This window comes from Sapajus apella, unplaced genomic scaffold (genome assembly GCF_009761245.1).
Source record: "Sapajus apella isolate SASKATOON/1434 unplaced genomic scaffold, GSC_monkey_1.0 scaffold105, whole genome shotgun sequence".
NCBI lineage: Eukaryota > Metazoa > Chordata > Mammalia > Primates > Cebidae > Sapajus > Sapajus apella.
Genome location: NW_022437045.1, coordinates 3,216,867 through 3,239,573, shown reverse-complemented (window position 1 = coordinate 3,239,573; position 22,707 = coordinate 3,216,867). Strand labels below are relative to the sequence as shown.

Below are 22,707 nucleotides of genomic sequence, written 5' to 3'. Positions count from 1 at the left end.
ACAGAAATAATTTATTCAGTCTAGCTTCACTTAGCATGAAATCAATCACATTTTGGTAAGTAGCAATAGTTTGAGAAATATGTGAAGAATAGGTCAAAAGACAAATAGGAATTATTTTATAACCATAAGAAAGGAAGGACACTTATAAACAAAAGTCATATATGCAGTATCAAATAATAGGTAAGCAGCCAACAAATGGGCCTCACAATGCCTTCTCCTCAATGCTTCTGGAAGTTCCATAAATCATTCTAATGGGTCAAACATTGAAGGGTCTCAGAAGAACACAATTATTTTCAAAAAAGAATAGCATGGTAAATTCATCTGAATTCATACATAAAACAACTATTTCATCGTGTAGACCAAAGTTAAAGAAATATCTACTACAAAATTGTAATGGGATAATTAGAAGGAAACAGCTTGGGACACTGCTTACAGCGGAAGATGGAATTCAATGCTACCCTAAGAAGGGTCAATGTCAGGAGTGCCTGTGAGTCCAGATGAGTCTCTCTTTGCTCATGTGCCACAGAACACATTCATAGTACAGTACAAAGCAGTAGGCACGGAGGATGGAAGCAAGATCGTGTTTTAATAGTCAGGAGTCCTACTCGGACCCACTCAGGTAAACTGAAGGGCAAGGATAATTATTCCTGCAGGTCACTTCTTTGAATAGTTTGCTAACTCTGAGTCCTATGCTCCTGTGAGAGGCTCATGGTGTGACTCTGACCATTCAATGAACTTTGCTGGGACAACTTTCATGCCACCATATCAGAACAGAATAGAATGAAGAGCTTGCCCTTTTTTTTCCTTTTGAGACAGAGTCTCACTCTGTTGCTCAGGCTGGAATGCAGTGGCATGATTCTCCTGCCTCAGCCTCCCTGGTAGCTGGGATTACAGGTGCCTGCCACCACCTCCAGCTAATTTTTCTAATTTTAGTAGAGACGGGGTTGGCCAGACCGCTCTCCATCTCCTGACCTCAAGTGAGGTCTTAGCCTCCCAAAGTGATGGGATTATAGGTGTGAGCCACTGTGCCCAGCCCACATTACTCCTTTTCTGATTAAACTATCTCTTCAGATTAAAGCCTTTGGGTATATATACTGGAGGCAATTGGAATTCTTAAACCTTTCTCTTTCTATAACTTTTTTTCACATATTTAGAAGATTACTGAGCCCCCTTTTATATTTTGCTGTGATCTTTGGATGAGTAACTGGGATAAGAATGCTGGCTATCTTTAGAGGAAGGCTTTTTAAATAAATTGAGAAAAATGTAAAGCATCATTCCTATAAAATGTCCACTGAAAGAGCCTTTATAGATATTCACTTTTATTTTTTATCATTTTTATTTTGTAGATTGACAGATAAAATTATATATATTTACCATACACAACATGATGTTTTGAAATAGATACACATTGTGGAATGGCTAGCATGCTGATTAACATATGCATAACCACGTTTCCTTTCACGATGTTGAACCCTGACATATTTTTTTTTTTTTTTGCAAACATCTCATTCTGGAGAAGGAAATGATTTTTTAACTAAAATAAACATACATTGGAAATACTTAGTGCTAAGATAAGCCTGAAGGAAAGGATAGAAGAATGATGAATCAGAAAACTGACTGTCAAGAAACCAATTATTTAACATAAAACACTATTAAAGATAAGCCACGAAATGTAAGGCCTGCTGGGTAGGAAAGCGGCAACCGCAGTGAAGCATCTCTTTATTTCACGCAGGTCTATAACCAACAGTGAATCTAGCAAAAGTTATTTTCTGATTTGGGGGAGAAACTTCTGCTTATTAAAAAAAATCGAAAATGTTTAAACTTCTTGAGTGCCAAGGTCAATTATTCTAAATCTTAAAACCACAGTTTTAATTTTGCTTTTTTGTTAGTTTTTGTACTTTGGAGTCTTTGTCTACCTTATCTTTCTATATTTGCCATATTTAGAGTCCAAAGTAAAATCAAATTGTTTCTCTCCTCAAGTTAAATGGCTCTTTCTATCTTTTTCTTTAAAATCGTTTAAGAAAGTAAAACTTCTAAAGCAAGTCAAAAAGAAAAAATGCCCCAAATCTGAAAATGGGGTAGCTTTTCTGGCAGTAACGCAACTTCTGCAAGTATTACAAACCAGATTCGGTATCAGAATTTTAAAGCTCCTGTAACAAAGCCACCCTGTTGACTCTGAAGAGATTTATGAAATCACTTTCCTGATGTTACCGAAACCAAAACACTTTCCTGGACGCTAAATTCAGTCCTAAACAAAGGGCCTCCAACCAACAGCTGTCATGGGCTGAATGAGTTAGACTCAACATCGTGTGACGGGAAAACAGTAAACACAAGCTAACATTTAAAAGGAATTGATGGCATGGTATAAATTGGAAATCCAAGAAGAGCCTGGCTTCAGGTATGGGGCTCTCTCTCATGCTCTCCAACCCGCATTCTCTGGATTAGGTCCATTTTCAGACAAGCTCCTCCAGCAACTACATACCATACATCTTCTCAGGTGTGGGTCCTGCGGGAAAACGAATGCACTTTTTCTCCATTAGTCTCAAATAAACTCTCACTGGCTCTGGTTGAAACACGAAACTATCCTTGTCCATTCGCCATGGCCCTAGTCACTGAATGTCTTCACACCCTGGACTAGTAATAGAGTCCATTGCAAAGCAACTGGACTGAGGATGGGAAATGAGTGATTCCCAGAGTGAAATTGAGGTACTATTACTAAATTAAGGTAAATGTATGTGGAATGTTAAAAAAAAATTGCTATCCAGTATTTGCAAGGTATACTTCTGCCATCAGATATAATGTATTATTGCAAGTATACGTGCTTATCTATTCTATTTTCATTATATTTCTAATTTCTGCAGGCCTTAAAAACATATAACACAAGAGAGAAAGAAAAATTAAATAAAAATAAAAATATATATAACACTCCTAGATACTTACCCAGTAGAAAGAAAAGCATATGTTCATATAAAGACTTGCACATGAATGTTCATAACAGTTCATTTGTAATATCCAAAAGTTGTATGCAACTCAGTTCCCATTAATAGATGAATGGATTAAAAAACAGATGAATGGGCTGGGCACAGTGGCTCACACCTGTAATCCCAGCACTTTGGGAGGCCGAGGCGGGTGGATCATGTGGTAAGAGATCAAGATCATCCTGGCCAACATGGTGAAACCCCATCTCTACTAAAAATACAGAAATTAGCAGGGCATGGTGACACATGCCTGTAGTCCCAGCCACTTGGGAGGCTGAGGCAAGAGAATCACTTGAAGCCAGGAGGCAGAAGTTGCAGTGAGCTGAGATCACACCACTGCACTCCAACCTGGGCAACAGAGCAAAACATTATCTCAGAAAAAAAAAAAAAATACACACAGATGAATGGATAAACAAGCTCAGTATAAACACACAATGTAATACCACTTGCCAATAAAAAGGATGAATTCTTGTTATATACAACAACATGGATGATTCTCAAAATGATTACACTGAGTGAAAGAAGCTTCACAAAAAAAAAGGGTACATACTGAATGATTCTATTTTCATCTTCTAGGAAATGCAAACTAATCTATAAGAACAGAAAGCAAACCAAGATCAGCAATTCCCTATGGAATAGTAAGGGTTGGCTCTGAGGACAGGGAGGGGCAAGAAGGAAAGATTAAAGAGCTACACAGGACAGTTTTGGGAGCAATTGATATCATTATCTTGATCAGGGGTTGACATTTTTTTCTGTAAAGTGCAAGATAGTAAATAACTTAGGCTTTGCATATTATCTGATCTCTGTTGCAACTACTGCACTCTGCCATTGTAACATCAAAACAGTTATGGGTTTTTTAATGGGTGTATCTGTGTACCAATAAAACGGTTTATAAAAACAGGCAGTGGCCCAATTGGGTCTCAACACCATAGTTTGCCAACCTCTGATCTTAATTATGGTGATGGTTTCACATGTATATACATGTATCAAAGTTTATCAAATTGTACACTTTAATCATGCATTAATTATTATAGGTCAGTTATACCTGAGTAAAGCTATTAACAAAGAAAACATACCTGTGTTCCTCATCAAGGATTGGATAAACTCTAATCTTCTTACCATGGCATACAAGTTCTTCATGTCCTGGCCTCTCTTCTTCCCCTATCAGATCCATTGACATTCCCTGGTAGAACGTGTTTGACATACACATCATGCTATTCCAACTCTACTGCTGGGGTGCTCTCTGCTACCTCTCTACCTGGAATGACCTGCTCCCACCAACTGTCTTGCTCAGTCATCCCACTTGTACTTTGGATTAAACTTGCACTTCCAGGATGCCTTCGACATCTTAGTCCTTCTATTCCCCCTGCCTTACACTCTGTGAGATACTTCATCTCTGTGTCCCGTAATAGCTGATGTGTTTGTATGTGCATGTGTTTGTGTACACACCTACAGACACTTGCACGACTATAGTTCTTGATAATTGTAACTATATTTATATATCTAAAATGTTCTCTTTTTTATTTAGAATAACTACCCAGTCTCTGCCTCTGCTACTTTACTGGAATCTCCCTCTTTCTGTTAGACCTATCACAATGAATAACACATTGCAAAAAAAAAAAAAAAAAACTCACTGTGTGCAGTGGCTCACGCCTCTAATCCCAACATTTTGGGAGGCTGAGGGGGGAAGATTGCTTGAGACTAGAAGTTCAAGACTAGCCTGAGAAAAATGTCAAGACTCTGTCCCTATGAAAGTTTTTAAAAAATTAACAGGGTATGGTGGCATGCACCTGTGGTCCCAGCTACTCAGGAACCTGAAGCAAGAGAATCTCCTGAGTTCAGGAGGTTGAAGCTGTAGTGATCGCTGTTCATACCATTACACTCCAGTCTGGGTAACAGAGCAAGATCCTATCTTAAAAAAAGAAAAAGAAAAAGAAAAAAGAAACTCAACAAAGCAGCATCGTTGCTATTATTACAGCTATTTAGCCCATATGCACATCATTGACATCATTGTAAATAGCCAAGCTAATACTGGAAAAAAATCCTACATCTAATCTCAAAGAAGCTTTCTGCTAATTCATGCAAATTTATCATTGGAAGCTTACCTGTATTTTACATTAGTGCCTTTTACTGACTCTGTCACTCTTCTTCCTTTATCTCCTAGATACACCAAAATGAAGACAGCCACCAACATCTACATTTTCAACCTTGCTCTGGCAGATGCCTTAGCCACCAGTACCCTGCCCTTCCAGAGTGTGAATTACCTAATGGGAACATGGCCATTTGGAACCATCCTTTGCAAGATTGTGATATCCATAGATTACTATAATATGTTCACCAGCATATTCACGCTCTGCACCATGAGCGTTGATCGATACATTGCAGTCTGTCACCCCGTCAAGGCCTTAGATTTCCGTACTCCCCGAAATGCCAAAATTGTCAATGTCTGCAACTGGATCATCTCTTCAGCCATTGGTCTTCCTGTAATGTTTATGGCTACAACAAAATACAGGCAAGGTGAGTGATGTTACAGGCCTGAGGGATGGAGGGTTCATAGCCTGACATGTTGGTGATGTCATGAGCAAAACAGTATTTATGGAGTGGTCCATTGTCTTCGTCAAATTGTAATTTTAATTATTCTTTCTAGTAAGAAATGCCCTTGAATACTTTAAAATAGGAATTTTCCTCATAATTTTAGGCCTATAAAACCCTTTAAAGATAACACAATCTATGTATTCCTGATTTCTCTGTATTTCCTTCATAAAAACAGTGGTAAATCGGAACACAGCTCTCCCAAGAGTAATTGGAGCTTAAACCCAAACAGTATTATACTGAGGCTTATTTAAAATTTCCAAGTGGCTGCTACATGGCAAATTTATCTTTCTACACCTAACAGCAGAATATTGAATAATCCATGAAAAAAATGAAGTGAAAACATCCATTAGCTGGAACCTCCTAGAGACTTTGGATAATTATTACATTTGATATCAACATAGACCTCATAAATGGTTAAGCTCATATTGAGAGGTTCATTATCGTTCCCTCAGTGAAAGCTTAATGTGATCAAAGTGGACCACAAAATGGGAAATTTAGAAAAAAAATTAGAATTAAAACTTTCTTTGAAAATCAACAAACAGGTGAGTTTCTTCCACAATTTCCTTACAGCCTTAAGTTAGCTCTGGTCAAGGCTACAAATGAGCAAGCAAAATGGCAGTGTTAAAACCTTATGACATAATTAAATGTTGCTGCTAATTTTTCCTCTAAATTCTTTCCTTCTAGGTTCCATAGATTGTACACTAACATTCTCTCATCCAACCTGGTACTGGGAAAACCTGCTGAAGATTTGTGTTTTCATCTTCGCCTTCATTATGCCCGTGCTCATCATCACCGTGTGCTATGGACTGATGATCTTGCGCCTCAAGAGTGTCCGCATGCTCTCTGGCTCCAAAGAAAAGGACAGGAATCTTCGAAGGATCACCAGGATGGTGTTGGTGGTGGTGGCTGTGTTCATCGTCTGCTGGACTCCCATTCACATTTACGTCATCATTAAAGCCTTGGTTACAATCCCGGAAACTACATTCCAGACTGTTTCTTGGCACTTCTGCATTGCTCTAGGTTACACAAACAGCTGCCTCAACCCAGTCCTTTATGCATTTCTGGATGAAAACTTCAAACGATGTTTCAGAGAGTTCTGTATCCCAACCCCTTCTGCCATTGAGCAACAAAACTCAGCTCGAATTCGTCAGAACACTAGAGACCACCCCTCCACAGCCAATACAGTGGATAGAACTAATCATCAGGTACGCAGTCTCTAGAATTAGGTGTATCCACTGGGTGTGACGTAAAACTTACAGAGCTTTGTGCCATATCAAAGAGTTTAATCCATTGTCAAGGGTAGAATGGAGGGAAGAGGGAAGCAAATTGTGGCTCTAGTGTTAGAGAAGACATTTGTTATATAAACTGCGCTCTTTATATTTGACTTACATATTCATTTTGGTGTAAAGATGCACCAATGAGAAATCGGTGAAACTATTAAAAATCACTATTTTCATGGCCTTTACTTCTATGCAAAATGTATGATTTTAGCACATTGTAGAAGTAATTCTGATCTGGAAACCTTTTACCCAGAACTATGATATAATTCATAGACATCACTTCTATATCCCTCTTGCTTCTCAAAAGCCAGTCTTAATCCAGCTCTGTGGTTAAAGAGACAGGGTCAGTGCCTTGCCCACTGTGGTCATGGGTGCAAGATAGTCACAGAAAATTAACATCACAGAAAAGGAAAAAGATTAAAAAATAACCGTCCCTAACTTTTCCTAAGCTATTGGGTTGCTACCTGAACTCTAGCACAAATATCAAACATATTAGACTGAATAATCTATTATTATCTATGAATTGTAATCCCATAAATATTATTAGATTAAACAATTTTTAACAGACCTCATGCTCGTTGGAGATAATAGGGTGAATAGGGACTAGCTTTTGGAAGGTGTGTTTCTGAGCCCAGAAGAGTTCAGAATATTCAAGCCTTACACACAATATTATAATCATACGGGAAATCAACAAGGAGGAAAGAGAAAAGGCTGTCTCCAAGTTAACATTACTTGGTTAAGCCACTGGTTGGCTAAATTTGACCTCTGATCTATAAAAGTCAATAAAACACATGACAATTATTAATATTAATATAAATAAGTAAATTTTAAATAATGTTGCCAGCATCCAAAAATCACAGTCTGTATAATTTTTTTAACAGTGAATTCAAATTCAAACTTCCTATGAAGTAAAGGTTAGAGCCAGAATCTTGGTTAAAGTTCCTAGAGTCAGGGGTCAGGACTCTGGAGATAGATAGCTCCAGAGAAGAGAATAGGAAGTCAAATGGATGAGGAACCAGAGGAGGCCTTCGCCACGACAGGGTGAAGCTGCTTCCCCCTGCTGTCTCTTGACCACAGCCTCCCTCTCACTGTCCCCTCTTTACCACACTCAGCCATCCAGCCCAGTCCAGGCTCACCTTTTCTAATTGACCAGAGGAGTAATGTAATGTGGCCCAGATGCATCTGTTACAGGCGACATTAATCCTCATACCCCTGGTATTCAGTAATGCTCAAAGGAACACAGGAACTCGTACCCCCTAGAGAGCATGAGGTAATGATGGCAGACCCACTTCCAGCCAAAGGGAAATTATTAACTTATTATGTCTCACTTCTAATTTCATTTCAGAAATGAATGCCAGAAAGAAAGGGTTTTGACTCTGCTTCTTTTCTCTATGTTTTTTTACACATCAAGACCTCTAAACCTACTCTTTTTACTGGGAGATACTTTTTAAAAGTAACTGCAAAAAGCAGCAATTACTTTTGCACCAATCTAATACTAAGCAGCTCTCCTATTCAATGGCTGCTAGAATCTTATAAATAACTCAAAAAGGACAGGGATTGAAATAGATATTCATCAATCTGGGAATAACATGTTAAAGAATACAATTTAAAATGCCCAGTCCTCAACTAAAGGTAAAATATTTTGCTTTGAAGTAAAATATTTCCATTGGAGCAAAATAATCGCCATTATAAAGTACTGACTCTTTCTCCTTAAGTGCCTCCCTGTGCCTTCTCTGTCTTGCTGGGCTCTAGAGCATGGCTGCTAGGTAGTGTACCCTGGACCACTGTAAGGACCTCTCATCACATGGGACTTCCCAGCTATCCTTCACTCCTCCTGCCTTTGTGGAAAGGCAGCTCCCAGCCTGTATGGTGGAGCATTTCTCTGAGCTAAGCATGATTATTCTTCAGTTGCCCGACACTGCCCTTGACTCTCTTCCAAGTTCAGCATTTTCACATCAATGTGGCTATTGTACGGCCAGATAGAGGAGAAAGGAAGCTAATTAGAGGAGTTCTGTTCTAAGTAACTAAAAGGTTTGCTTTGAAAATACATCCAATTAGGGCTTATCTTCATTGCTGCTTCTATGAAGCATCATCAGTGTAAGATAACAGCAGAAACACATTAGCCCTGGAATTGGCTGCTGTCCCAAAATGCCCAGCTGAGAGAACTGGACACAGAAGAGAGGCTACCAGGAAAAGAGGGAAAGACACTCCGACATATTTGAAAATTAAAATAAATCAAAGCTCCCTTTTGCTAATTTCCACTGATATGTCATCATTAGAATTAAAGAAGTTACATCTAGACAACTGGAACAATACATAAGCTTCTGGTGATAGTTTCAATAATATATCAACATCATAAAATGACTTGAAGGAGAAATTGAAGACCCAATGGCTGTGTCTATAGGACATATTAAATTAGTCGTACAAATCCAGAATGTAACAAACAGGTGTTTGGTCATAGTTTCACATCATGAGTCATCATGTTGGAAAACAAAGCTAACAGGATTTGCATTTAACTTTTCAACCACTTGTTTGAAGTTTATATTTGTTGTAGATGTTTATGTTCTGCCTTATGTATTTGTATTTTCTTTGAGGAATATATTATACTCTAAATGTCACATTTCAAGCACATTAGTCAACTTCATATTCTGCAGATCAGAGATCCAATATCAAACCTTCCCAGGGTGTCTGTATTCTGACAACTGTCCAGTGAGGCAATGTCCATACAGCGCAAAGTGGAGTGGCGATTTGGCAGTTATCAAGGTAATTTGATAAGCCAATGAGAAAATTCTGTGCCCAAAATAAGCTTGGAGTCATACTTACACACTTAAGAGCTGCTCAGTCAGATTTTGCTATATAACAAATCGTTCCAAAATTTAGTGGCTGGAAGCAATCATTCACGTAGTTTACAATTCTGTAGAACAGCCACTGGGGTTGGGCTTGGCAGGATCATTCTTCCATTGTTGGCTGGGCTTGCTCTGAGGGGAGCTGCCAGACAGGCAGGTGGTCAACCAGCTGATCTAGATGGCCTCAGCAAAAATGACTAGCTCCACATGGACTCTTACCCACTAGAATGTTAGCCCAGCCTTGTTCTCACGGTGGTCACAGATTCCGAGAGAGAAAAAGATAGACAAAAGAGAGGAAAGCTTCTTTAGGCATAGAGTAGGAACTGGCATACGGTCACCTCCGTGCTTTTTATAGGTCAAATAAAGTCACCCTGCCAACCTAGATTCAAAGGGTGGGAAATTATACTCCATCTCTTGCTGATAGGATCTGCAATTACATTGCAAAAGGATGGGGATACAGGGAGAATAATTATGACCACTTTTGCTAACAATCTGTAATAAGGACATGCTGCATGAAACCGGGATGCCATTACTTCCTGAGGATAGGAGCCATATCTGTCTTGCTCTCCCAGAACAGTGTCTAGCATATTAAAAAGAAAATACGTCCAGCTGGGTGCAGTGGCTCACGCCTGTAATTCCAACTCTTTGGGAGGCCAAGGCTGGTGGATCACTTGGGGTCAGGAGTTCAAGACCAGTCTGGCCAACATGATAAAACCTTATCTCTACTAAAAACACAAAATTAGTCAGATGTGGTGGCACATGCCTGTAATCCCAGCTACTTGGGAGGCTGAGGCAGGAGAATCACTTGAACCCGGGAGGCAGAGTTTGCAGTGAGTCCAGACTGTGCCACTGCACTCCAGCCTGGGCAACAAGAGCAAAACTCCATGTCAGAAAAAAAAAAAGAAAATACTTCCAAAACATCCAAAACACTGGACAGATTCATATCTGTTGAATGAATGATGAGAGGGCTGAGGATATTTCAGGAGATGTGGCAGACGTGACCCCTTTCTCATGCAACTGATGAACAACCTAAATGACTGTGTAACCCTCTAACATCATTTCATGCTTACCGTAAGTAATGGGAAAATATTGAAAATAGGCCTTCTTCCTTTTCTGCTTCTCAGCCTTTATTACTCTGATCCAATGTTACACTTTTCAAAACATGGGTTACATTCATGGTTGTTTTCTAATTTTACTTCTAACAAGTCCTTTTGATGAGGAGACCAAGAGATAGATTCAGTGCCTTAAAGAGGTCTTTCCAGGGTTGAATATGAAAAAAACAAAAAAGATGATCTCATGTTTCTTTGTGCATGCCTGGGCTCAGCCTACTGCTCCAGCTGTAGCATCTGTGCCTGATTGATGTTCAGCTTGCTGTCTTTATGACTTTTACATCTGTATTAGATAGACTCAGGCATAGGCATTCATTTTCCATCTGCTCTCAGTGCAATTTAATTTCGCCACATGCTCCCTACACTGCTGTTGTCCTGTTGAACTCCGCTTTGCTTTCAAACACTTCCCTGTTTATTCTGATCACTTCGGGATCGACTCAAACATGAACTGTTGACCACTGCTAACCTGTCTTGCCCACTTGGTTTCAAACCGAATCGTATTCTCTGATGCATTTTCTTTTTTGTTTTTTGTTTTTTGTTTCTGAGATGGAGTCACTCTGTCGCCCAGGCTGGAGTGCAGTGGTGCGATCTCGGCTCACTGCAACCTCTGCCTCCCAGTTCAAACAATTCTCCTGCCTCAGCCTCCTGAGTAGCTGGGATTACAGGCATGTGCCACCACACTCAGCTAATTTTTGTATTTTTAGTAGAGACGAGGTTTCACCATGTTGGTCAGGCTGGTCTTGAACTCCTGACCCCAAGTGATTCGCCCACCTTGGCCTCCCAAAGTGCTGAGATTACAGGTGTCAGCCACCGTGCCTGTCCTCTAATGTGTTTTATATTTTGACATGTAGGTGTTTATTGAAAACGTTTAGCATCATATTGGGAAAAAAGCAACACTGTTAGAACAGTTGAATTATCACTAAAACAGGTGGTATAAAAGTTATTGCAGTGTTTGCAATTACTTTCAATGGCAAACGCCGCAATGGCTTTTGCACCAAGCTAGTACTAACTACAACCACGATAGTAATGCTACCTTACATTTGTATGGCAATGTACAGATTTAAAAGTGGTTTCATGGGCATTATCACATCTGCTTCCTATAACAACTCTGATGGGCAAATGTGAGAAAATAAATGCTCAAGGAAGTTAAATCATTATATGAGATCAAACAGCCAGGAAGAAGTAGAATCCAGACAAGCACCCCAGCTTCAAATATTACTCCACAGCTTTTCTCTGCTTTGCCATGCAATGCCACTTTGCACTCAATTATTATCACATTATCTCAGCCAGAGATTCTCAAAATTTCCTGTGAGCTCCAGAAGAATGTAAGTTCTTAGGAATGCTCTAGGAAATTATGGTTCATTATGTGAGAGTCCAAGAATCTGCATTTCAAATAAAACAATAAATTGAAAACCGCTCTTTAAACTGCACCTTCATCTCCAAAATAGCAAATTCACTATTTTGTCTAACCTGCCTAACCATTTCAGTCAAGCCAATTGACATGAATGTTTTCACCAAATGAGTTATGTGTTTTGTGAGATAATGTAATTATTCTTGGGAAAAGCCTTAATATTCTGATATCTCTATCAGTGGATCTTATAGAAAAAAGTAATAGAATACTGATAAAGTGGACATTGTGATATGTCCTACTAATTCCTTTTCATTGATATGGCAAGTCTTGTCCTAATCTTCTAATTACTATTATTAAAGCACTTTCTTGACATTTGAATCAAAATAGCAGGTCAAGAAGGAGTTGCTTTGTATTTGGTTTAACTATAAACTATATTTTCCCCAGCTAAACTAAAAGCAGAAGCCTACTTTTAAAATCAACTATATCACTCTCAAAAGCTGATCTCAGTTTTTTTGTTGTTTTTTTTTTTTTTTTTTTTTTTTACAAGACATCTGTGGAGAGTTAATTTGGGAAATAAATGGTTTCAATTCAATGGAAAAAACCTCAAATGAGAATAGCTCCCAAAATTACAGCACCGGACAACATTAACACATTTTTTGTGAATGAAATCAAAATGGCTATTCTTTCAGTTGTATAGTTTAAAAACAAAACGGTTCCAGTTGTGTGTGTGTGTGTGTGTGTGTGTGTGTGTGTGTGTGTGTGAGATATAGGTGTGTTTCTTTATAAGTGTATGTAATTACAGTATATGTAGGTTTAAAATTAATACTTTATACATAGCAGGAGAAATTGGTATGTGTTTCTATAAATTATTGCGATTTGTGAGAGAAAATGTTGTTTGATTAAAAATGTGGTTATTCCTAGAAAAATTTGGCTTTAAGACTATTAATAACAACATATATTGACCATTTTGTGTCTAGGATGGGATATCTTACTTAATCATGTTAGATACGGACTGTAATCTCTACTCTATAGTCGAGGGAACTAATATTTAAGGAAATAACTTGTCCAAGGTCATAGTTAAAAAGTAGAGTCTGAGGGTTAGATGTAGTGGCTCACCCCTGTTATCCTAGCACTTTGGGAAGCCAAGGTGGGAGGATTGCTTGAGGCCAGGAGTTCAAGGCCAACCTGGCCAACATAGTGAGACCTTGTCTTTACTAAACTTATAAAATTTTTTAAAAAATTAATTTTTAAAAAAATCAGTGACTAAGTATTGACGCCAGTAAAATTCCGTCTCATAATCCAGACTTTTAATCAATGTGCCCTGATATATGCCGGTCTATTTTTCATTCTTCTCAGGGTAGTGTCAGACCTCTGAGAAATTTAGGGAAATTTAGTTTTAAAGATTGGATTAACTGAAATGGTGCAGTATCTTCTTGTGCTTACTGTTCCAACTAATGTAACTAACTGAAAAACAAAGCAGTATATTTTTCCTTTAAAAGCTAACTTAAAATGAGATGTCATCTTATTTGGTTAAACTTAAGTGGTGAATTGCTATTTTGTAGCCATTTTTTCATAAAATATTCTCACAGAGATTTAGTGTTTTGGAACATATCAATCTTTATTTTCTACCTCATGTAGTTTTGGATGCTACATATGAAAGGCGCATATTTTTCTCTTTTAACTTTAAACGACACCACATTTATTTTTACTTCTACCTCTGTGATTTTAAAATGCAATTTCACAGTATTTATTTTTGCTTTTGCATTTTCTCCTTCACACTAAAGGAAAGGATATTTGAATGCATATGACCTATCACAAATCAGCTATTAACTTTTGGATATCATTCTGATCACTATATCTTTTGGTAGGTTGCAAATAAATATTTGTAAATTGCTAAAATTTGACAAAAATGGCAAAATTAATTTGGAGAGGACATTATGAGAAATATAAATTTCTGTGGGATCCAGAATAAAATTTGTCTTATTGATAATTTTCCTTTTCTAATTATTATTTCCCTGGAAATAAAGAATCTAGAGTCACAATTTCATCAGTCTTCTTCCTTCACACTCAGAATTTGTTTCCTTTTAGAGTTTCTGAGTTTGACATAAGTAGGAACTTTTCATGATGAAAAAAAAAAATTAGAGACAGGCCAGGTGCAGTGGCCCTCATCTGTAATCCCAACATTTTGGGAGGCTGAGGCCAGTGAATTGCTTGAGCCAAGGAGTTCAAGGCCAGCCTTGGCAACCTGACGAAAGTTGATCTCTGCAAAAAAAATAAAAAATAAATCCAGATGTGGTGACATATACCTGTAGTTCTAGCTACTCAGAAGGCTGAGATAGGAGAATTGATTGAGCCCAGGAAGTTGAGGCTGCAGTGAGTACTGATTGTGCCACTGCACCCCAGGCTGGGCAACAGAATGACAGTCTGTTGGAAGGAAAGAAGGAAGGAAGGAAGGAAAGAAAGAAGGAAGAAAGGAAGGGGAAGGAAGGGGCCTTATTGTCTATGACTTCTCTACTGCAATAAAATCTCTTAAAGATTTTAAATATATAATGTAGGTAGGACAGGCTAGAAACAAGATTCATCTCAAATGTTAAATTGTAGTCATAGTTTTTAAAAACATGAAGAGTTTTCATAATATATATCAAAAAGTCATAGAGCCCATGCAAGCCCAGTCATCCCCATTGCCAATGGCGTGGGCTGAAGGAATAAACACCCATAAATATTAACCCTAACTGGTGGGAGATAAGGATGAAGTTACAGTAGTGCTTGTTGCTGCACTGCGTATGGATCAAAGGAAATTAACCATGTTGTGTTTCTACAACACGTGAACATATTAGAAACACATGCAAATAAATAAATTCCCCGATAAACTGGTTCCATATCATTATCAGATACAAAATAAATATGGGCTGACATCTCATCACAATTTGAATATTGGCCCTCTCAGTTTAAGAAGGAATGTGTAAAAAATAATGGGAACCATTTGTCTATATAAAGTCAAGTATTTCTTGGGAAAGAATGAAGGCAAAGGGGTAATGTACAGAGTACATTTTGTGTCTAAAATCAGCTGCTATCTACTATTCTGTTTTCCATACATACACCAGAAATCCCAAGAATACTAGAAATCTACAAAATCTAGCAATCCCTACCTAGGTTCTTACTGCTCTTGTCACATTATCAAATATTTATAAAGGTTAAAAAAGATATATTTAGGCACATTCTCGGCTCACTGCAACCTCTGCCTCCCAGGCCCAAGCAACTCTCCTGCCTCAACCTCCCAGGTAGTTGGGATCAGAGGTGCGCACCAGCATGCTCAGCTAATTTGTGTATTTTTAGTAGAGATGTGGTTTCACTATGTTGATCAGGCTTGTCTCGAACTCCTGACCTCGTGATCCACCCACCTCAGCCTCCCAAAGTGCTGGGATTACAGGCATGAACCACCACACCTGGGCTAGTTATGGTGTTTTTAAAGCAATGCCTGAGAAAGTTGGTACTAGACCCCAGATGTCCTGACTTTAGTCTGATCCTCCTCTGAAACATCACACTGGTTTCTCAAAGGAAAGGCTTTCTAAGGTTTTCTTCTACACTACTAACCAGCTGCAAAGAAAAGGATTCCATATTCATGAAAGACAAGGAGAAAGCACAATTCTTCAAACCTTAGATTACTTCAAGCTGCTTTTAGGGAAAAAAAAATGACCTTCAGCTTGAAACACTTTTAAGAGAGAATTAAAGGCCAATAAAGAGAAAGATATTGTTAGAGAACCCCAGGAGGCTGTGAATGAGGCCAAATCTCATGGCTATATTAAAACATTAAGAGGAGCTGTGGACAAACAACAATGAAACACCAATCGTAACCTCTGAAGCAAACAATAATGGAAGGACTCCTAGAAAACGAGGGTCAAGAAATAGTCCCAAGTTTAATGGGAATATGGTAGCAACTGAAAACCACAGAATATTTAGCTTTGCACAAATTGTTTTTAGAACCCAGATTAAATCATTAAAATGTATTTTGAAAGTACTTAGAAAGAAAGCAAGTAACCATTAAGAGGCAAGTTATGCTTAGTTATGGAAAAATAAGTTTTATTTTCTTAGAAAATTACTGGACAGGGAAATTATGTAAACCCTATGCCAATTGTGTTTGTAACAACAGATTTGACAAGCTCTTACTAATTTCTGTAATACTATGCTATGTTTAATTATGATCTAGATAATGGTACAATGAAGTAGGTTTATAAATCTTTTTTTTTTCAAAGTGAAAGCAAGCTTATTAAGAAAGTAAAGAAATGAAAGAACGGCTACTCCAAAGACAGAGTAGCCCTGAGGGCTGCTGGTTATCCATTTTTATGGTTATTTCTTGATGATATGCTAAACAAGGAATGGATTATTTATACTTCCCCTTTTTAGACCATATAGGGTAACTTATTAACATTGTCATGACATTCGCAAACTGTCATGGTGCTGGTGGGAGTGTAGCAGTGAGGACGACCAGAAGTCATTGCTATCTTGGTCTTGGGTTTTAGCTGTCTTCTTTGCTGCAACCTGTTTTATCAGCGAGGTCTTTATGACCTGTATTTTGTGCCGATCTTTATCTCAGCCTGTGACTTAGAATGCCTTAACCATCTGGGAATGCAGCCCGTAAGTTCCAGCCTCATTTTACCCAGTTCCTATTCAAGATGGAGTTGTTCTGGTTCACATGCCTCTGACATTTCCACCCTCCTTTTTATAGAGGAACTCTTAATCGTAAGGGCTGCAGACAGATGAAGATCCATCTTCTGTAACTTCTTCAGGCAGAATGGGGCGATAATATTCCCGCCTAACTCTTAGGGCCTCTTGTGTTCAGAGTAGACAGAAGCTCAGTCAGAAAGCATCAGTATGGCGAGGGCCATTCATGACTCTTGAGTTTTGACAAGAGATGATATCTGGAAAATTAATAAGTGTTTAGTTTAAGAACACAGTAAGTTTGTCCTGTACTCCTACACAGAGTATAACAGCAATATATTCCACAAGAGTAAAGCAAAATAAGGAAAGCTGTTCCAAGTAAACTAAATTAGAAGGCTTTTCATGAACTGGGCAACTAAGTTCATGAAACTGTTAGAACTAAGCTGATACGGGGTTGCTAGCTGATGGTAATGTGCCCAGAATTAGAACACTGATCCAGTTTTTTACATTACCCATCCCTCTTCTTTCTTCTGAGCAGCAGTCAGAGATCCCTGGTTGGTTTATGGGAATAAGCAGGGTTAACCTAAATTGCAGAAACAAATTTTAAAACAACTAATGAGTCTAGAATTTAAGAACAAGTGTACCATAACTTTTGAAACATGGATTCCCCTCCTTTTTCTTTTTTTTTTTTTTTTTTGAGATGAAGTCTTACTCTGTCACGCAGGTTGGAGTGCAGTGGCACGATCTTGGCTCACTACAACCTCCACCTTGTAGGTTCAAGTGATTCTTCTGCCTCAGCCTCCTGAGTATCTGGGACTACAGGCATGTACCACCATGCCTGGCTAACTTTTGTATTTTTAGTAGAGACGAGATTTCACCATGTTGGCCAGGATGGTCTCAATCTCTTGACCTCATGATCTGCTCACGTCAGCCTCTCCAGGTGCTGGGATTACTGGCAGGTTCCCATTTTTACTAAAAACAAATCATTATAAGACTGATTTCCTTTATTATACTTGGCCTGGTTATAAAGTGCAACAAGAACAATTATTTTTCACATAAGCTCTTTTTAAATTGGCTTTGATTGAACTCTGTTCCATAGAAAGAATTTCAGATCAGACTTTTTAAGCTGAGCCCAGCCGTGGGTTTGTACTCTTAAATACCTATGAGTTGGGTAAATTTATTTCCTCTTGAGGTCCCAACATAACTTGGGGCTTCTGGACCTGAAATAAAGTGACATTCTTTACTTACCATAGGTCAGAAACCCTGCACAGGGACTGCAGGCAAGGTATGAGGCCAGTTCCCCTCATATGAGGTTTTATTAGCTTTATAAGTCAAGTTTAATTCCTTAAAGAAAAGCATACCATTCCAGTTAAAGCCTTGACAAAATAACCAATATTTGCAATTTCTGTAATTGTGTCCTATAACAAAAGAAAACAGATTCTTATTACACCTATGCAAATAACGGTACTGCCATAAGTTAAGAATACTTACAACTAGTTTCCAAATTCTGTAGAAATCAGGTAGAGAGAAACAAATGTCCTTCAAATTTTGTTCACAGGAGTACACTCAACTGTTAAAAGCTGTAAATAGCTCAAAAGAAAAGTTTTCTTGACTCTGAAAAGCAAAAAAAGATCAGCAATGTTCTAAGCAAACTTTAAAAGGTTATTTTAGTTTTTTATTGTTTTAGTAAATTTAGTTAACTCCTGTTTTTCTTGATATTTATGAACATTCCAGATCTTCATGAGAGTTCTGAAAGTTATTTCCTCTATTCTAACTTTACAATTTCCAAAGTTATCAGAAACCTGCATTTAAGAACACCTGTTAGAATTCTATAGTTGATTATAAACCACCTTCTAAAGATGATTAAAATAAGACAACAATTGTCTGTGGATGATAAAAAGTTTTAGGACAGCCACTATTAAAGCCACAATTGATAAAGAAATTTGCTTACCTCTGTGGCACACAAAATTTTACACAACAGTTATAATGATTAATAACATACACTAAGTAATATTAGAATTATAGGAGTTCCATAACTTGGGAACATATACCAATAACACATATGCAAATATAGTCCAAGGAAAGCAAAACACCATTTCATATTTGATAATGCTTCCTCTATGATTTTTATAGCAAAAAGCCAAATTTCACTTTTACATTAATGTACTATTAATGTTAAACCTAATTTTTAATAAAACCTTATAGGCATATTAGCTCAATTTTAATGTCTAACCATAAGGTAAGTTTCTTACAAACATTTTATAACCCTTTACATTTTTTTGTGAAAGAGCAGATCAGTGCTCTGAGAAAAACCTGTTGTGCTTTTATGGCAATTCATGAGGCATTTAGGAAACCTAACACCTTTGAATGCTACATTTCTTGCATACATTCCTTTTTACAAATCCTTTCACAACTTACACAGAATGTCTGAGACATTCTTGGACTTACTGAATTGCCCTAAATATTCCTTCTTTTAAACAACAGTTACTTTACTTTAGGACAAGAATTTACCATACAAAATCCTTTTATATATTAAATCTTTATTTATAATCTTCTTTGTATAGCTAGGAGGCATGGTAAATTCCACATGTCCCCAGGCCTTATCTAGAATTTAATGATTTAAAGTAGGTAAATTGAAAAATTTTCAAAAATCAAAGAAACAGTTTGACCTTAAAGCATTTAGCAAATCTGATATCTGACCTTAATTTAGACCAAATGTCTACATTTTTAAGACATTTTATTTTACCAATAATCTTTAAAATTGTTTATTTCCAAAAGATTACCAAAGTCACATAAACAAAAAGGCATTCAAGTTTCTATTTTTCTGCCAAAATATTTGATTTAAGTGTTTATTTTTCTAAACCAATTAATTAGAGCTCTTTTATATGTAAACATACAACACATATAAATATACGGACAGACAAAGATTCAGCACTTGTAAGATTTTTCATTTGCCAGTTTCTTAATTGGATGACTGGCTTCAGGGTATAGCCCTTGGAAGAACAGGGCCAGTAAAGGGGTCTTTGGTGCCTTCCATTTTTCCCAAGGAGTCCAGGCAGTTAGAGTTTGAAAGTCTGCTTTTAATTAAACTGAGTTTAACCATAGCAGTCTTTAATAAAGTCCTTCTAGAATTTCTTATGCCAAAAGGCCAATATTTCTGGCTTTTGAACTTTACCAAAGATGACCTCCCTGGTGCTTAGAGAAAGGAAAATTTCAGACAGTCCATGGAGGAGAATAGACAAGTTCACACAGGTATTAAACCAAAAATTACTTACTTTCTAGGGGGGATTGAACCTGAGCTGCCGCTGTGAAAGTGCAAAGCACTGGCTACTGAGCTACAATGTAGGACAGTCTCCATTTCCCTTCCCAGGAAGAGTCTAAAGTAGTTAATTTTCTGTTTGCAAAATATGATTTTTAGAGCTATGACATGAACCCTGAAATTCCTGTTTCTTTGATGGTGGAGACCAAGAGAAGGTGCCACCATGTGTTTAAAAGGTCAAGCTCCCAAGGACATAAAACAAGGTGTAGACTTCATCCAGTTTTTTTGTTTGTTTCCGAGACCTGCAGCCAAATCTGTTACTGATCAGCTTGCTAGATCGTCTAGAAAAGCAGGCTCACAGGTATTCTAAGCCTGTATTTTATCCTAAAGTATCCCTCTACACAGAAAAACAAATGCATAACACAAAATACACGAGCTTAAGACAGGCTTTAGAATTGTTTTTTGCATTAATCAAAATTTTGCAGAGGAGATGAACACTGATTTATTCATTTTATTGTATTACCATTCATTCAACCATCTGCATAGAGAGAAAGAAGCCAGACATCTGACTAGTAAGAAATTCTTATAACCTTTTGCTAGCATGCCAGGCTTCTGGGTTCCCTTTCCCTGAGCAGACCTAGTGATCTGTCTTGCAACACCATTGCCTTGGCGGCCAAGCTGCATCCTAAAAGAAAAGTATTTTTTTTTTCATTCTGGCCGAGCAAAACACATGATAAAACATAAACATTAGACACTCTGCTTATCACCCAATATCAAACTGGCAAGGCTTAAATTTTCCCAAGATGGGCCCCATTATCTTTCATCCGACCCTCAACTTGGAGTTTCAGCACGTGGTCTCTGGGCAAGATGATTGCCCTGAGTAATAGAAAAGATAAGAAAGGAAAAGGAGAAAGAGAAAAGCATCACCTGTAGCACTGTGGGGAAAATCAGGGAGGCCAGAGAAAGACCCACCCATTGCAGTGACGCTGTAAACTTCAGGTGGCTACTTCTCAGTAGCAAAAGGATCTTTTCCAGCAATCCTATTGGCTCTCAAGTTTCCCCTTTTAGGGAGGAAAAAGCTCCCCATGTCCCACAATACTGTACATGTCCAACCCTGTCACCTACAGCCATCAGCAAAGAGTGCAAAACAGATTAATCCAAAGATAATACCAATTAACATCCCATAGCATCAAACTTGTTCTTAGCCGAGAGGGACTTTACCAAGAGGGGTCTCTAATCCCCTGAATCTTAGAAGGGACTCTAGCCATCCTAAGTCAGGTCCCTAGCCCCGATCTATAAACTTTTAATTAACTCCCTTCTTAATAGTTGCAATCAATGGAGGAATGGTTGATAACCTAGGCGAGAAAAGGTAAAAAATCAAGCATACTAGAAGCGTTAGCTAAAACCAAAAATACAGTAGTTACTAGAGAAAAATTTTAGTCCAAAAATCCAACTATAGAAACTTGGAAGGTGAGTGGTAGCATATGAGAAAAAAGTTATGGAGATTTTATTTCATGGACCAACAATATGATGATATAAACCATCTAACCTGTTGTAATTACAGGTCACATCAACAGAATTCTTGTGTCTAGAACTAAAGAAATGTTAGCCTCACTCCAATAGACAATACACTTCAGGAATGAAATAAGCAAATTAGATGGCATTCAGAGATGAATAACCAAGATGGTAGAGGGAATTAAAATAACTGCTCATTATCACTCTGAGAAATAGAAGGCTCAGAAAGCACAACATGCTTATCTTCATATACTTAAAGAAACGTGAACAGGAAATTGGACTTAACCAATATAGCCCCACTTATTAAAGCCAATGGGTAGAGATTACAGAGAATGCTATTCCAGTACAACCAAAGGAAAAAAAAATTTAAGCCACTTTCTTGAGATGTGATTGTCTTACAAAAAGATGTACCTATATAATGTATACAACTTGACGAGTTGGAATTTTTTTTTTTTTTTTTTGAGATGGAGTCTTGCTCTTGTGCTCAGGCTGGAGTGCAGTGGTACGATCTCAGCTCACTGCAACCTCCGCCTCCCAGGTTCAAGCAATTCTCCTGCCTCAGCCTCCTGAGTAGCTGGGACTCCAGGTGCGCACCACCACACCCACACTATTTTAATAGAGATGGGTTTTCACCATGTTAGCCAGGATGGTCTCGATCTCCTGACCTCGTGATTCACCCACCTCAGCCTCCCAAAGTGCTATGATTATAGGTGTGAGCCACCATGCCCGGCCAAGTTTAGAATTTTCTAAACTATGGGTTACAGAGGTTTTTCTTGTTACTGGAGCCTAATAACCAAACGTCAGCATTTTGCCTACATGAAAAGGACATTGAAGTGATTCAGATATTAAGATTTGACAATTAGGGAATGAGAGGGATTGGCCCTTTGAATAAGGTTTTCGGTTTTCGCAAGCTCTACCAGCTTCTTGTAGTATACTACTACAGTGAAATGCTAATGTGGTTCGTGAATGGGAAGCTCTATAGACAAATATTAGGAAATCTGGCCTATCTTATTATGTTTATACATATTGGGGACTGATAATATGTATAAAAGTCTTTGAAAAGCCCTAGTGTGTGTGTGTGTGTGTGTGTGTGTGTGTGTGTGTGTGTGTGTGTG

General features: G+C 38.0%; 1 protein-coding gene across 3 annotated transcripts in view; it reads left to right on the top strand.

The window, feature by feature from the left end:
* OPRM1 (opioid receptor mu 1) overlaps positions 1-22,707 on the top strand; it is a 114,755-nt gene that overhangs the window by 74,783 nt on the left and 17,265 nt on the right. For 2 of the 3 annotated variants that reach the window (XM_032258761.1, XM_032258760.1), the window contains exons 2-3: positions 5,143-5,495; positions 6,258-6,778. In XM_032258761.1, the coding sequence (XP_032114652.1) occupies positions 5,143-5,495; positions 6,258-6,778 (874 nt within the window). Of the gene's footprint in view, positions 1-5,142; positions 5,496-6,257; positions 6,779-7,106; positions 7,354-22,707 lie in introns of those variants that run through there. The other variant, XM_032258762.1, reaches the window with a different exon arrangement.